This window comes from Mobula birostris, chromosome 9 (assembly GCF_030028105.1).
Source record: "Mobula birostris isolate sMobBir1 chromosome 9, sMobBir1.hap1, whole genome shotgun sequence".
Classification (NCBI taxonomy): domain Eukaryota; kingdom Metazoa; phylum Chordata; class Chondrichthyes; order Myliobatiformes; family Myliobatidae; genus Mobula; species Mobula birostris.
In genome coordinates, this window is record NC_092378.1 from 42184188 (window position 1) to 42199126 (window position 14939).

Here is a 14939-nt window from a genome sequence, read left to right on the forward strand (position 1 = left end):
CCCAAAGAGCAATCTGCAACATTACACAGCTTGAACAAAATGGTTTTCAGACACATTGGCTGTAAGAGACGAGTTACACGAAGCAAAGATTTCCTTGGTAATCATTATAGAGTTGAAGCAAATTGTGTTTGAAGTACTATCCTAGAGCAAGTCTGTTTATATTAAGTATTTCTGTTTGCGTAAGTTGCTTCAGCAAGGTTAATAAGAGGGAAAAGAATAAGCTATAAAAGTAAACAAGAAATATTAAAAAATGCATAGGTAGAGAGCAGGACAGAGAACGAAAGAAGAAATGCCATACTTACTGTTCTCAAGGAAGCTTTAAAGTATTTCATAGCATCTTTTACAAATTGTAGCCAGTGTTGGAAAGCAAATACAGCAGCCATTTTGAATAAGACAAGACTGACATTTCAAAATGGTATCACAGCATTTGAGGTAATTTTGGCCTAATCTTTACAGCAAATGGAGGTCATGAAGGCAATGGATATTCTAGGTTACATGCAGTGGTTATTTCACAGTACATCAATTTCAGCTTATAAGCACACTCTATTATGACTCATAGCCAGTGATGTGAATTTAAACGCTGACCACCACAGTATTAGGGCAAAATATCCACCAGTAAAAGACTGAACTTAAAATTGATCAGATAGGCAGCATTTCATTCTTATAGGAGACTGGGTGTTTGAATTTTTTAACAACTCAGTTCTTGTTTACAGAAAATACCAGATCTATTCCACTTTGTCTAATATTCTTTAGCTTATGAACAACCATGGGAAACTTCCAACAGAAAGAAATGCTGAGCTTATGTGACCAGTCAGTGCATCAGATTGGATTACTTAAGGTCAGCCCAAATTTGGCCGTGCTGCTTTGGATATTGAACACAAGGATGTTGGTGTTTCGTGCCAAAGAGCCAGGAATTAAAGACAAGCAGTGTAAGTATGTTAAAAGGAGTTGGAAACGTACCCATTGGGACAACCCAGTTATAATACACAATGCAGCTGGCATTAAAAACATTAGAGTAAATACATTTCTTTTGGAGTATTCTCAATTGTGTGAAAGCAAGAGGTTCAGGACAAAAGAATCATCAGGAAGCTCTTTAGAAATCCTCCAAGCATTGCAAGTATATCATTCCTTTATATTATATATTCATAGTGATGATAACTCACTTTCTCTAAAGAGCAACAACTATTTGTCTTTTGATGGATCCCCAATTTCAACAACTACAACTAAGTCAATGGTGAAACCAATTATTGTGCCAAATATTTCTGAAAAGGCATTGTTACCGCCTCATGATTTTTATAAGATGCTTATAAACTGAGAATCAAGTGAAAATGAACCTATTGTGGACTACATAGCACTCTAAACAATTACCATTGCTCTCTTAATTAGGTTAACCAAGGAGGTCTAATGAAATAGCTGGAAAGATACAATCAAGAAGAGGAACTAAGAGATTATTAGTTCTTTACTCCTCCATATGCATTGATTTATCATTTCAGTTTTTTTTTTGGAGACACCTCATTAATTCCTCTGTATGTTTCTGAATCTCCAGTCACATATACTGTGGCGGGCGGTCCTACCTGGATTCCTGGCATCAAACAATTTACTGCTGTTAGTCGGATATTGATTGCACAATGGTGCCAGAAATATTTTAATTTAGTTTTTGTCAAAATATTACTCTAGCTACACCATTGTATTTCAAATTACCTTCAACCAGTCCCTTTGTCTTTACACTATTTGTCATACACTAAAGGGTTTAGTGTAATTTTTGTATTATACTGTAGGAGTAATTTCCCCAGTAAAATACAAAAATATCCACTAAAATCCTCATATGTAATGGCAAGGCACATTCAATTCACCTTCATTTTCTCAATGGAAACAAAGACATACAGAGCAGGCTGGAACTGAGATATTGGGAATGAAATTAGCAGCCACATTAGAAAGAGACACAGACACAGTAGCATATGAACAAAAGCAATTACCCACAGAATCTGGCAGCTCTTGGCAATATAGGAAAGGACACTCTCTTGCAGGCAAGGTAGTGCTGCACATTTCTAGAAACACTTTTCATTGCACTGTTCAGATGCGTTAGAAACTCAGGTTGCTAGAAACAAGACGACTGCAGACAGTGGCACTCAGGAGAGAAGAAACCAAGTTTGACATTTTCTATTCATAAGGAAAATGTTGGAATCAACTATTAGGAAAGTGGTAAGGGAGCATTTGGAAAATTATAATTCAGCTGAGAATAGTTGATATGGATTTATGAAAGGAAACTCTAATTCGATAAATTTCAGTTTTAAAGAAGTTATGGCTAGAAAACGGATGACAACAAATCAGATTATGTGTACTTAGACTTTCAGCAGGCCTTTGATGAGATGCTACACAAGAGAATGTGAAACTAAGTTAGAAGTTATGACATTAGGTGTAATACTTTGTGTGAATTAATGATTGGTTAAAAGAGAGAAAACAGAGTGTGGTAGTAAACAATCGCCCTTGGTTTGTTAAGTTCTGGAGCCCCAACAGTTCACAATCTACGTCCATTATAGGTATGGAGAAATCAATGTAATATATCCAAATTTGGTCGTGATACAAGTGAGGTGACATGGTGGATGGTTAGGAAGGTGCAAAGAGACTTCACAGAGATAGTTACACGTTAAGAATTGGCAGGTGGAAGAAACTGAGCTCATTTAGCTTAAAAGGAAAGTAAAGATGCAATGCAACTTTGTAAATGGTGAGAGACTGAAAGGCATTGACATTCAGAGGAATCTGGGTGACCTTGTACACCATCTAAGCAGGCCATGCCATATAAAATAGAAAGAGAAAGCAGAATGCAGAATACAGAATGTAATGTAGCAGCTACAGAGAAAATGTAGTGTTGGCAAATGAAAGGCAAACTCAGAACCTGGAAAATAATGATGAATTCCATCAGTCATCTCTGAATCTGAAGGTCATAAGCCAAAGCTTCACTTCAGGTTTTGGTGCACTACTTCGGCTGTGTCATTGTCCGAATGGATATCATTCAATGGTACCGTTCACCCTTTTTTACCTAATCAAAGCCAAAGTCAACATCTCAAGGGAGACACCTCTTTGGTCACAAGCACTTCTAACCTCTGAAGTGAAGGAATGACTGTAACCATCAGGCAACTCGTGCACAGGAGCACAGATGAACAAAAATGAAGATATCCACCCTTATGTCTCTCCTGAAAAAGAACAGAAGGCACTCTGCTTATCACTAAGCCAAAACCATATACTGTGATTGAGATAAGTTGCCCTTTATGTGTACAAGTAGATTCCAGGTTTGACAATAAAAACCAGATAGGATTATGAGGAAGGAGGTGGTTGCAAAAAGGCATCAGGTGAATTTTGATGAGCTGGGTTAATGGAAACTTGACAGATGCAATAGAGTGAGGAAAAATGTGGACCCATGGATTTTAGTGCATAAAACAGAAAAGCAGAGCATCTTAAAATGGTGTAGATTAAGTAATGCTGATGCTTAAATGCACCTGGACGTCCTCATATGTAAGACACTGCATCACTGTCTGGTATGTGGGGGAGAGGGGTGCTACTGCACAGGACCGAAAGAAGCTGCAGAAGGCTGTACATCTAGTCAGCTCCATCTTGGGCGCTAGCCTACAAAGTACCCAGGACATCTTTAGCGAGCTGTGTCTCAGAAAGGCAGCGTCCATTAATAAGGACCTCCAGCACCCAGGGAATGCCCTTTTCTCACTACTAGTGTCAGGCAGGAGGTACAGAAGCCAGAAGGCACACACTCAGCGATTCAGGAACAGCTTCTTCCCTTGCTATCCAATTCCTAAATGGACATTGAATCTTTGGACACTACCTCATTTTTTTTTAATATACAGTATTTCTGTGTTTGTACTTTTTAAAATCTATTCAATATATGTAATTAATTTACTTGATTATTTATTTTTTATTATTTTATTTATTTTATTTATCATTTTTTTCTCTCTCTGCAAGATTATGTATTGCATTGAACTGCTGCTGCTAAGTTAACAAATTTCACATCACATGCCGGTGATAATAAACCTGATTCTGATTCTGATTTCTTTAGCCAGGGAGTAAATCTGTGGAATTCATTTCCACCGGTGACGCAGGAAGCCAGATCACTGGCTGCATTTAAGGTGGAGGTTGATAGGTTCTTAGGGCATGAAGGTTATGGGAAGAAGGCAGGAGAATGAGGTTAAGAGTGAACTGAATCAGCCATGATGGGATGGTAGAGCAGACATGATGAGCTGAATGGCTCAATTCTGCTCCTCTGTCTTATGGTCTTATATGCAAATGTATTGTGACGGGGTCCTGAATTACTCATAAGACCATAAGACCATAAGACAAAGGAGCAGAAGTCGGCCATTCGGCCTATCGAGTCTGCTCTGCCATTTTATCATGAGCTGATCCATTCTCCCATTTAGTCCCACTCCCCGGCCTTCTCACCATAACCTTTGATGCCCTGGCTACTCAGATACCTATCAATCTCTGCCTTAAATACACCCAATGACTTGGCCTCCACTGCTGCCTGTGGCAACAAATTCCATAGATTCACCACCCTCTGACTAAAAAAATTTCTTCGCATTTCTGTTCTGAATGGGCGCCCTTCAATCCTTAAGTCATGCCCTCTCGTACTAGACTCCCCCATCATGGGAAACAACTTTGCCACATCTACTCTGTCCATGCCTTTCAACATTCGAAATGTTTCTATGAAGTCTCCCCTTATTCTTCTAAGCTCCAAGGAATACAGTCCAAGAGCGGACAAACATTCCTCATATGTTAACCCTCTCATTCCCAGAATCATTCTAGTGAATCTTATCTGTACCCTCTCCAACGTCAGCACATCCTTTCTTAAATAAGGAGACCAAAACTGCCCACAGTACTCCAAGTGAGGTCTCACCAGCGCCTTATAGAGCCTCAACATCACATCCTTGCTCCTATACTCTATTCCTCTAGAAATGAATGCCAACATTGCATTTGCCTTCTTCACTACTGACTCAACCTGGAGGTTAACCTTAAGGGTATCCTGTACGAGGACTCCCAAGTCCCGTTGCATCTCCGACCTTTGAATTCTTTCCCCATTTAAATAATAGTCTGCCCGTTTATTATTTCTGCCAAAGTGCATAACCATACACTTCCCAACATTGTACTTCATTTGCCACTTCTCTGCCCATTCTTCCAATCTATCCAAGTCTCTCTGCAGACTCTCCGTTTCCTCAGCACTACCGGCCCCTCCACCTATCTTCGTATCATCAGCAAACTTAGCCACAAAGCTATCTATTCCATAATCCAAATCGTTGATGTACAATGTAAAATGAAGCGGCCCCAACACTGGTCCCTGTGGAACACCACTGGTAACCGGCAGCTAACCAGAATAGGATCCCTTTATTCCCCCTCTCTGTTTCCTGCCAATCAGCCAACGCTCTATCCACGTATGTAACTTTCCTGTAATTCCATGGGCTCTTATCTTGTTCAGTAGTCTCATGTGTGGCACCTTGTCAAAGGCCTTCTGAAAATCCAAATATACAACATCCACTGCATCTCCCTTGTCTAGCCTACTGGTAATTTCCTCAAAAAATTGTAATAGGTTTGTCAGGCAGGATTTTCCTTTAGGGAATCCATGCTGAGTTCCGCCTATCTTGTCATATGCCTCCAGGTACTCTGTAACCTCATCCTTGATAATCGACTCCAACAACTTCCCAACCACCGATGTCAAGCTAACAGGTCTATAATTTCCTTTTTGCTTCTTTGACCCCTTCTTAAATAGCGGTGTGACATTTGCAACCTTCCAGTCCTCTGGAACCATGCCAGAATCTATCAACTTTTGAAAGAACATCGCTAATGCCTCCGCAATCTCCACAGCAACTTCCTTCAGAACACGAGGGTGCATTCCATCTGGTCCAGGAGATTTATCTACCTTTAGCCTATTCAGCTTCCTGAGTACTTTCTCTGTCGTAATTGTGACTGCGCAAACTTCTCTTCCCTGCCACCCTTGAGTGTCCGGTATACTGCTGATGTCTTCCTCAGTGAAGACTGATGCAAAATACTCGTTCAGTTCCTCTGCCATCTCCTTATCTCCCATTACAATTCCTCCAGCATTACTTTCTATCGGTCCTATATCTACTCTTACCTGTCTTTTACTCTTTATATACTTGAAAAAGCTTATAGTATCCTCTTTGATATTATTTGTTAGCTTCCTTTCATAGTTAATCTTTTCCCTCTTAATGACGTTCTTGGTTTCCTTTTGTAAGGTTTTAAAAACTTCCCAGTCCTCTGTCTTCCCAATAATTTTTGCTTCCTTGTATGCCCTCTCCTTTGCTTTAACTTTGGCTTTGACTTCTCTTGTCAACCACGGTTGCATCCTTTTTCCATTCAAAAATTTCTTCTTTTTTGGAATATACCTGTCTTGCACCTTCCTCATTTCTCGCATAAACTCCATTCACTGCTGCTCTGCCGTCTTTCCAGCCAGTGTCTCTTTCCAGTCAACTTTGGCCAGTTCCTCTCTCACGCCACTGTAATTTCCTTTACTCCACTGAAATACTGACACATCAGATTTCAGCTTCTCTTTTTCAAATTTCACAGTGAACTCAATCATGTTATGATCACTACCTCCTAAGGGTTCCTTCACCTCAATCTCTCTAATCACCTCCAGTTCATTACACAATACCCAATCCAGTACAGCCGATCCCCTAGTGGGCTCAACAACAAGCTGTTCTAAAAAGCCATCTCGCAGACATTCTACAAATTCTCTCTCTTGAGATTCAGTGCCGACCTGATTTTCCCAATCCACTCGCATGTTAAAATCCCCCATAATTATCATAACACTGCCCTTCTGACAAGCCTTTTCTATTTCCTGTTGTAATTTGTAGTCCACATCCCTGCAGCTGTTTGGAGGCCTATAAATAACTGCCATCAGGGTCCTTTTACCCCTGCTATTCCTTAGCTCAACCCATAAAGATTCTGCACATTCCAATCCTATATCACCTCTTTCTAATGATTTAATATCATTTCTTACCAATAAAGCCACGCCTCCCCCTCTGCCTACCTTCCTATCCTTCCGATACACCGTGTATCCTTGGACGTTTAGCTCCCAGAGACATGCATCCTTTAGCCAGGCCTCAGTGATGGCCACAATATCATACCTGCCAATCTGTAGCTGTACGACAAGATCATCCACCTTATTCCTTATGCTGCGTGCATTTAAGTATAACACCTTAAGACCAGTATTTGGTACTTTTCGCTTTGATTTCACTGCAACTTTATTGCCCTGCAGCTCATCCCAATGGCTACAAATTTGTCCCATCACCTGCTTGTCTTTTCTGACATCTTTACTGCTCACTATCTTAGTTTTATTTGTTTTCCCCTTCCTCCGCTCTGTCATTCTGGTCCCCATCCCCCTGCCAAATTAGTTTAAACCCTCCCTAACAGCTCCATTAAACCTTCCCGCCGGGACATTGGTCCCCTTCGGGTTCAGGTGTAACCCATCCATTTTAAACAGGTCATACTTCCCCCAGAAGAGATCCCAATGATCCAGGAATCTGAAGCCCTGCCCCCTGCACCAGTCTCTCAGCCACGCATTCATCTGCTGATCCTACTATTCTTGCCCTCGCTAGAGTGTGGCACAGGTAGCAATCCCAAGATTACTACCCTGGAGGTCCTGCTTCTCAGCTTCCTTCCTAACTCCAGGAAATCTCTCTTCAGGACCTCCTCCTTTGTCCTATCTATGTTATTGGTACCAATATGTACCAAGACAACTGGCTGCTCACCCTCCCCCATCAGAATATTCAGGACCTGATCTGAGACATCCCGTACCCTGGCACCTGGGAGGCAACACACCATGCGGGTATCTCCATCAGTCTCACAGAATCTCCTGTCTGTTCCTCTGACTATGGAATCCCCTATGACTACCGCATTTCTCTTCTCCCTCCTTCTCTCCTGCACAACAGCGCCAGGCTCAGTGCCAGAGACCCAGTCACCGTGGGCGTCTCCTGTCAGGTCATCCCCCTCAACAGCATCCAGAACAAGATATTTGTTGCTGAGGGGGACAGCCATAGGTGTGCTCTCCACTATCCAGGCATTTCCCTTCCCTCTCTTGACAGTGACCCAGTTTTCTGACCCCTGTAGCCTAGGATGACTACCTCCCTGTAGCTCCTGTCTATCACCTCTTCACTTTCCCTGATAAGCAGTAGGTCATCAAGCTGCAGCTCCAGATCCCTAACACGGTCTCTGAGGAGCTGCAACTCGGTGCACCTGGCGCAGATGTGGCCATCAGGGAGGCTGGAGGTCTCCCAGGATTCCCACATCTGACACCCTGAACAAAGCACTAACCCTGCAGGCATGCTATCTAATTCTACAGGAATGAAACAGGAAAAATAAGTCTACTCACCCACTTACCTCGCCAAACAGATGAACTTTTTAAACCGTTAGCTCGTACCGTTAGCTGAGAGCCCTGCTGTTCCTGTCTGTCTGGGCCGATTCGCGAAAGGGAGGAGGGGGAGAAAAAAAAAGTTGATGCTTCGCTCTCGCCTTCTTCCGTTACCGTTGAAGTCAAAGCCCTACACTCTGCTCCCACTCACTCCGCTACCCGCTCCGACAGCTGCCCGCTGTATAGGGTGGTCTCCTTTTTAAACTCTCCACGCGGTCCTGTTGATGTTACGCGCCTGTGCAGTCTCGTCCTTCTTGCACTCGAAGAAGTTTTTAAAAAAACTGCCTCCCTTCAGAATTCAGCTCCCACGACGCTCTGTAGTCCCGATCCAAAAGGCAGCCGTTGGTAGCAACCTGCCTTTTTAAACTCTCCGCGCGGTCCTGTTGACCCCCTAAAAACTGTGCTCGATTACTCCTACGAACTGTGCTTTTGAAAAGAGAGAGAGAGTTACTTAACACAAACACCTTGTTTTAAGAGAGAGAGAGAGAGAGAGAGAGAGAGACGAAGACTGCTCACAGGTTGTTTATACTTTCTCCAAGGTCATTGCCTGCTTGTACATTCTTACACAGACAAAGAAAGGAGGAGGAACAGCTTCTTCCCCTCTGCCATCCGATTCCTAAATGGATATTGAATCTTTGGACACTACCTCACTTTTTTTAAATATACAGTATTTCTGTTTTTGCACGCTTTAAAAAATCTATTCTATATACGTATATACTGTAATTGATTTACTTATTTATTGTTTTTTTTATTACTATTTTGTCTCTTTGCTAGATTATGTATTGCATTGAACTGCTGCTGCTAAGTTAACAAATTTCACGTCACAAGCCGGTGATAATAAACCTGATTCTGATTCTGATTCTGAGGGCTGACGTGCAGGGGAGACAAGCAACCTGGAAGCCAAATGGCGTGTTGACCTTCATTACAGGGGGATTTAAATGAGGGTGCAAAGATGTCTCCTGGGACATTGGCAAAACCACACCTGGTGTTTTGTATAGTTTCCTGTATACAAGTTTCCTTGTATACATGGCTCCTAATCTCCTGCTATTGAAAGTGCAATGAAGATTTACCAAACTGATGTCAGTGGCGGTGACTGTCCTGCATGAGGTGAGATTGAGTGGACTAAGCCTGTCTTCGATCTAACTGAAACAAAGAGATCTTAACCAGGCTTGACAGGCTGGTGGTAGGGACAATATTTCCAATGGCTAAGGAACCAAGGGCTATTTGTCTAAAAACAAAGAACATTTATGACTGAGAAGAGAAAAAAGATAAAATCTTAATGCGAAGGTGGCTACATTTTGCAATTCTGTACTCAGGGTGGCTCTGGAGGTTTACTCATTGAGTTCAGTCAAAACAGAAATAAATGGATTTCTGGATATTAGGAGAATAAAGCAACACTCAGTAACTGTAAAAAATGGAATTGAGGTGGAAGATGGGCCATTATCTGACAAGTGAAGAGCAAAATTGTCTACACCTTGCTCCTTCCTCTTTTCTTCATGCTCTAATGTTAACATTGGCTGTAACCCAAAGGTAAAGTATTGCCTGTGACGAGCTCCATAGTGCTCATGGGAATACAAAAGGTGCTTTCTTAGTGTTCCTTCCATCATAGGCCAAGTAAAGTACATTACCTAATTGTAAAGCCTCAATGGATTCTGAATGATTGAGCCAGAGTAAAGTTTTATTTGCTAAATCCAGCACTTCTAATAGACTAGCTAAGCAAGAAAACGCCTGTTTTCTGAAGTGAATTCTAAGGTTTATTGATCCAGCATCAATTTTGATAGCTTAAAACAGATATGGCTTTAACATCAGTGGCATTTCACTGGTTGATATAAAGTGGGTAATTTGCCAGTTGTTTGTAGACTTCATCTTAATAGCACAGGTCCAAGTAGGAAGCTGCACCAATTTGAGAATGAGGCCAGAGTTACTTTTGAAGAGCAAGGAAGAGTTGGTGTTCAAATCCCACTTGGCTGCTGTACGCAAGTCGCAGTCTGTGAAGGAGGGTTGAACTCGAGCATGGTTAATCTTTGAGCTTGTCGATGTCTCACCATCATGGCCTTGAATGTAACAGAACTGGCTGTAGGGGCTTTGATTACTATTATAGGAGCACACCATGAGAATGTAATATTGTGGGAACAACCATGTGAACCCGAAAGTTAGATGAACTGGGGGGTGGGATTTGTGAAGTGTGGTTGTGCACAGCATTGTGGATCAGCAGAACAGGAGGTGTGCTGCAGTAAGAGGGACCTGCACAAACCAAGATAAGCATTTTAATGCTTGCTCTCTTCGGTCCTAATAAGTGTAGATAATTGGAGTTTGTACCTTTCTGCCTATCTGAGCTGATTCCAAGAACTTTTTGGTTTAACGTAACAGCAGGGTAACGTGATTTTGTGACCAGCGCATAACATGGAGTTAGAAGGGTTTCTCAATGCATGGGTAAAAGTTTACAAGACGATTATGGTTATAACTGAAATCAAATTAAAGATATAATCTTAACTCATTTATTTAATACAATTATCAATATGAAAGCAAGTAAAACAAATCAAATTGAAACTGAGAAACTTAAGAGTTTAAAAATGGTTGCGATTATATTTGGTAAGGAAATCCCACTAAAATGTTAGAAATTCATTTCAATATCAGTGGTGTATCTTGGAGTTCTTCAGTGAACAGTAGTACAGTCATCTTGCATTTCAAGAATGCTGGACAGTGGAGATCATAGTCTTACAACTGGGGCTAGTTGGAGGTAAACCAAACCTAAACTCACCTGCTCCTTTGGAAAACAATGGGGAAGCTGTGAACAACACAGCTTAAGATCTGATCAGTAGGAAGCTCATGGCAGTTTCAAATATTGCAAAATTAAAAATAAATGTTCAAATGAGAACTAGAAATAAAAACTGCACAGAGCCAAAAACGGAAGCACTTACCGCTGAAGTTTACAGCTCGAATAAACTGAAGCAGTTCCTTGCCATCTATGGAGGTCATTGAAGGACAGAGACCAATGTAACCAGGGCACAATTCTTTGTGCATATTGTGCAATGCATGTGCCATGGAGTACACAGCATCAATGACAAACTGTACTTTGCCCTCCTGTTCATACGAGGAGTCTCTTCCGATTCTTTCCAGCCCTACAACAAACGATTAAAAAATTCAGCATTCAACACACCAATTCTTTGGCTCAGTAAAAAAAATTCTAATGGCCTTTTAACATCAATAGAGTGGTACACTTCAAGACTATTTGACTTTTTGACTGTCAAGTTCCACCAATTTATGGTTAATTTTTTCTTTACCTCGACTAAATATTGCTCCATATTGATACCTGTTACCACCTACTATTCAAGAAGTGACAAGATCATCAATGTCCTTGTTGGTAGTTATTGAGCTGAAGTTTAGTTAAGTATGCACTGTTCTAATTGTGCAGGGCCAGGATTAAGATATTATTACTTTCGATAATTAGTGCAACAGAATCGAGAGTTGATATCTCACTGAGTACTGAATAGACTTTATTTCTTACATCTTTCACATACATGAGGAGTAAAAATCTTTACATTATGTCTCCATCTAAATGTGCAATGTGCAATCATAGTAGTTTATAATAATTTATAATAAATAGAACAGTCAATGTAATATAGAGATCACTCAGATCAGCGTGAGTTCATCAATCTGATGGCCTGGTGGAAGAAGCTGTGCCACAGCCTGTTGGTCCTGGCTTTTATGCTGCAGTACCGCTTCCCGGATGGTAGCAGCTGGAATAGATTGTGGTTGGGGTGACTTGGGTCCCCAATGGGCCCTTCTGCTTTGACTTTGTACCTTCCAAGATGACCGATGGGACCCGTGAAGGAATGCCATGCTTTCCTACCCAGGCAATTGGAAGTATCTGAAGTGCTAGGTTGTTGGGTATTCTGTGATGTAGTGTGAACCTTCTGCTGCTTTCATTATTACATATTAAGAGATGATTGGCTAATATTGCAAGGAAAATTATTTTAAAAATCAACACTATGAGGCAGGACGCATCAAATTCTATTTCTGATTTACACAGCATAACATGTGAAAGGATAATGCTTTTGAATTTATTCTAAATACTGTTACGGCATTTTAAAAAATTTCTGATATTTATTTAGCGCTGTAGTTGACATCAATACCCCTTAGGTGGCATCTGCCCCAGAATAAAAATTCCTTTCGGCACCTAGAATTTGTCTTTCGGAATTTGCTGCACGTCCAAGTCTTGCCATTAAGTGTGTTTCTTTTTGTGAAGTAGGTATCACATGCACAGATGAACCAGGGAGGAAGGTTATGCTCCCAGAAATATCTTCCATAATATGCTTCCATAATACAAAGTAATTTTAAATGCATTAGCAAGAAATGAATGCTGGAAACAAAATTGACTCAAATTTCAAGACAGAAATTCCTGTATCTCAGATTTTTGGCAGTAATTTGTGAATTAAGGGCATATTTCCATGACTTAAAGTGCCTTGACACTGGGGTTGTCTGTATAGTAAAAATTCTTTGTGGCATGCACATTGTATACTTATAAGAATTGCCCGTGGAATCCTTTAAGGTATCGCTGCAGATAACCTTTTCAATAAAAGTTTAAAAAAAAATGCTTGCCTGGAAATTTAACACCATTTAGAACCATCAAATGTACAAAGTAAATGTGGTAGCACATATTTTGCTTATGTAATTCATTTAAGTGAAAAGAGCTTTCATTAAAGAACTGAAATTCATTACATTTTTACACTACATAAATTTAAAGCAATTATTTCCCATTCTTCTTCCATCTCTACTTTTTTCTCTTGCCAGTGGCATTAGAAACAAAATTGCTCATTTGCACTTTATAATACACCTTACCTATTACAGAAATAAATCACCATCCCACAAACATGTATTGTGCACATCTGTTACAGAATCGCAGCCTTCTAGTTCTCAGTTGGCAATACTGTAATTCCCTGCAATTTTACATAAATGTTGCTAGTGAACGCAGCAGGCCAGGCAGCATCTCTAGGAAGAGGTGCAGTCGACGTTTCAGGTCGAGACCCTTCGTCAGGACCAGTGCCTCGGCCTGAAACGTCGACTGCACCTCTTCCTAGAGATGCTGCCTGACCTGCTGCGTTCACCAGCAACTTTTATGTGCGTTGCTTGAATTTCCAGCATCTGCAGAATTCCTGATGTTCCCTGCAATTTTAGTTAGTTTGCATTGCACAGCTTTCCGATGTAACGATGATGTTATGAAAAGATCTCTAGCAACTCTGGTGTGCATAAATATGCAATGACACACGCCGCCTTCTTTTCCACTTCTCAATTCATTTACGTTACCGCTTTTTAAAATCTGATTTTGTAGCTATTGACTTGGAAAGATTCCCTGTGGTTTAGTTGTTTGAATTTTAGATCATATTTTTGGATCTAGATACAGGGCTGGAACACTGGTCAGTTTGAGTGAGTGGTTCACACCTTGTGGGTATCAGCAATAAGCTGCTTAATTTTGTTTATTCAGACTTCTTCCAAAAGGTATGCATTGACAATATTTTGTACTGGGGATAGAAGCTGATAGTGTGAGCTTTCAATATCTTGTATGTTCTGCCAAATTCGGGTGGTGTGGGAGAAGAGAAAATGCCTGGGATGGAAGGAGTCTTTGGTTACATTGGCTGTTTACCTGAGGCAGCAGGAAGTGTAGGCAGAGTCCATAGAGGGGAGGCTAGTTTTCGTGATAGACTGTCTTGTGTCCTCCTCTCTCTGCAACTTCTGGGGGGCTTGGGCAGAACAGTTGTCATACCATGCCATTATGCATCTGGATAGTAGTAGTAGGCAGCCATTGATCCCAGGGGATCATGGGTTTGCGCCTCTGGTGGACTGTGTCCTCTAAGGGCACAAGCCTGGGCGGGAAGATTTGAAGAACTGGATGTTGCCCATGCAGCAGGTTTCCCCTCTCCACGTCACTGATGTAGTCCAAGGGAAGGGCAAGCGGCGATACAGCTTGGCACAGGTGTCGTTGCAGAGGTTGCCAGAGTGAAGTTGTAAACAACATCGAACTGCCTTAGGGACCCCGGCTCCGTATTTCTTCCTCAGTGTTTACTTCCAAAGCATTTCTCATGGCTGGGTATGGCCGCAAGGCAGCGGAGGTTTAAAATCAGAGATTTCCTTCTCCTAGGCAGGCTGCCGTCCAAGGTTGATGAAGCAACTGGTTTTGAGGCACCAGTGGTTTGTCTTTGCTCCTTCTCTTGTCAGTAAAAACAGTTTCATCGAGCCTAGTAGCTAAGCCACACATGAAGGCCAAGAGTTGGACTTGGCTGTCAGAAGCTGTTAGTGGGAGCTTATCCCCACTAACACCCCCGGCTATGACAACCTTAGGAACTTGCATTTGGGTAAGTCACAATAAGCACCCAGTTTTCCTTTTCTCCTCCCTGTTTATTGCATAAATTGTGTTGGTCTAACACTCTGTTAGATATTTAACAGGATTACTAGTTCTTATGTTAAGCCATATTGTCCAAGGACATGGAACAAAGAGGGAATAACTTAGGACATA

The 14939-nt window shown here is 41.3% G+C and overlaps 1 protein-coding gene across 1 annotated transcript in view; it reads right to left on the reverse strand.

The window, feature by feature from the left end:
- Positions 1-14939, reverse strand: part of LOC140203291 (metabotropic glutamate receptor 8-like) — a 407290-nt gene that overhangs the window by 69105 nt on the left and 323246 nt on the right. The window contains exon 6 of the mRNA XM_072269304.1: positions 11347-11547. Coding sequence (XP_072125405.1) covers positions 11347-11547 — 201 coding nt within the window. The remainder of the gene's footprint in view (positions 1-11346; positions 11548-14939) is intronic.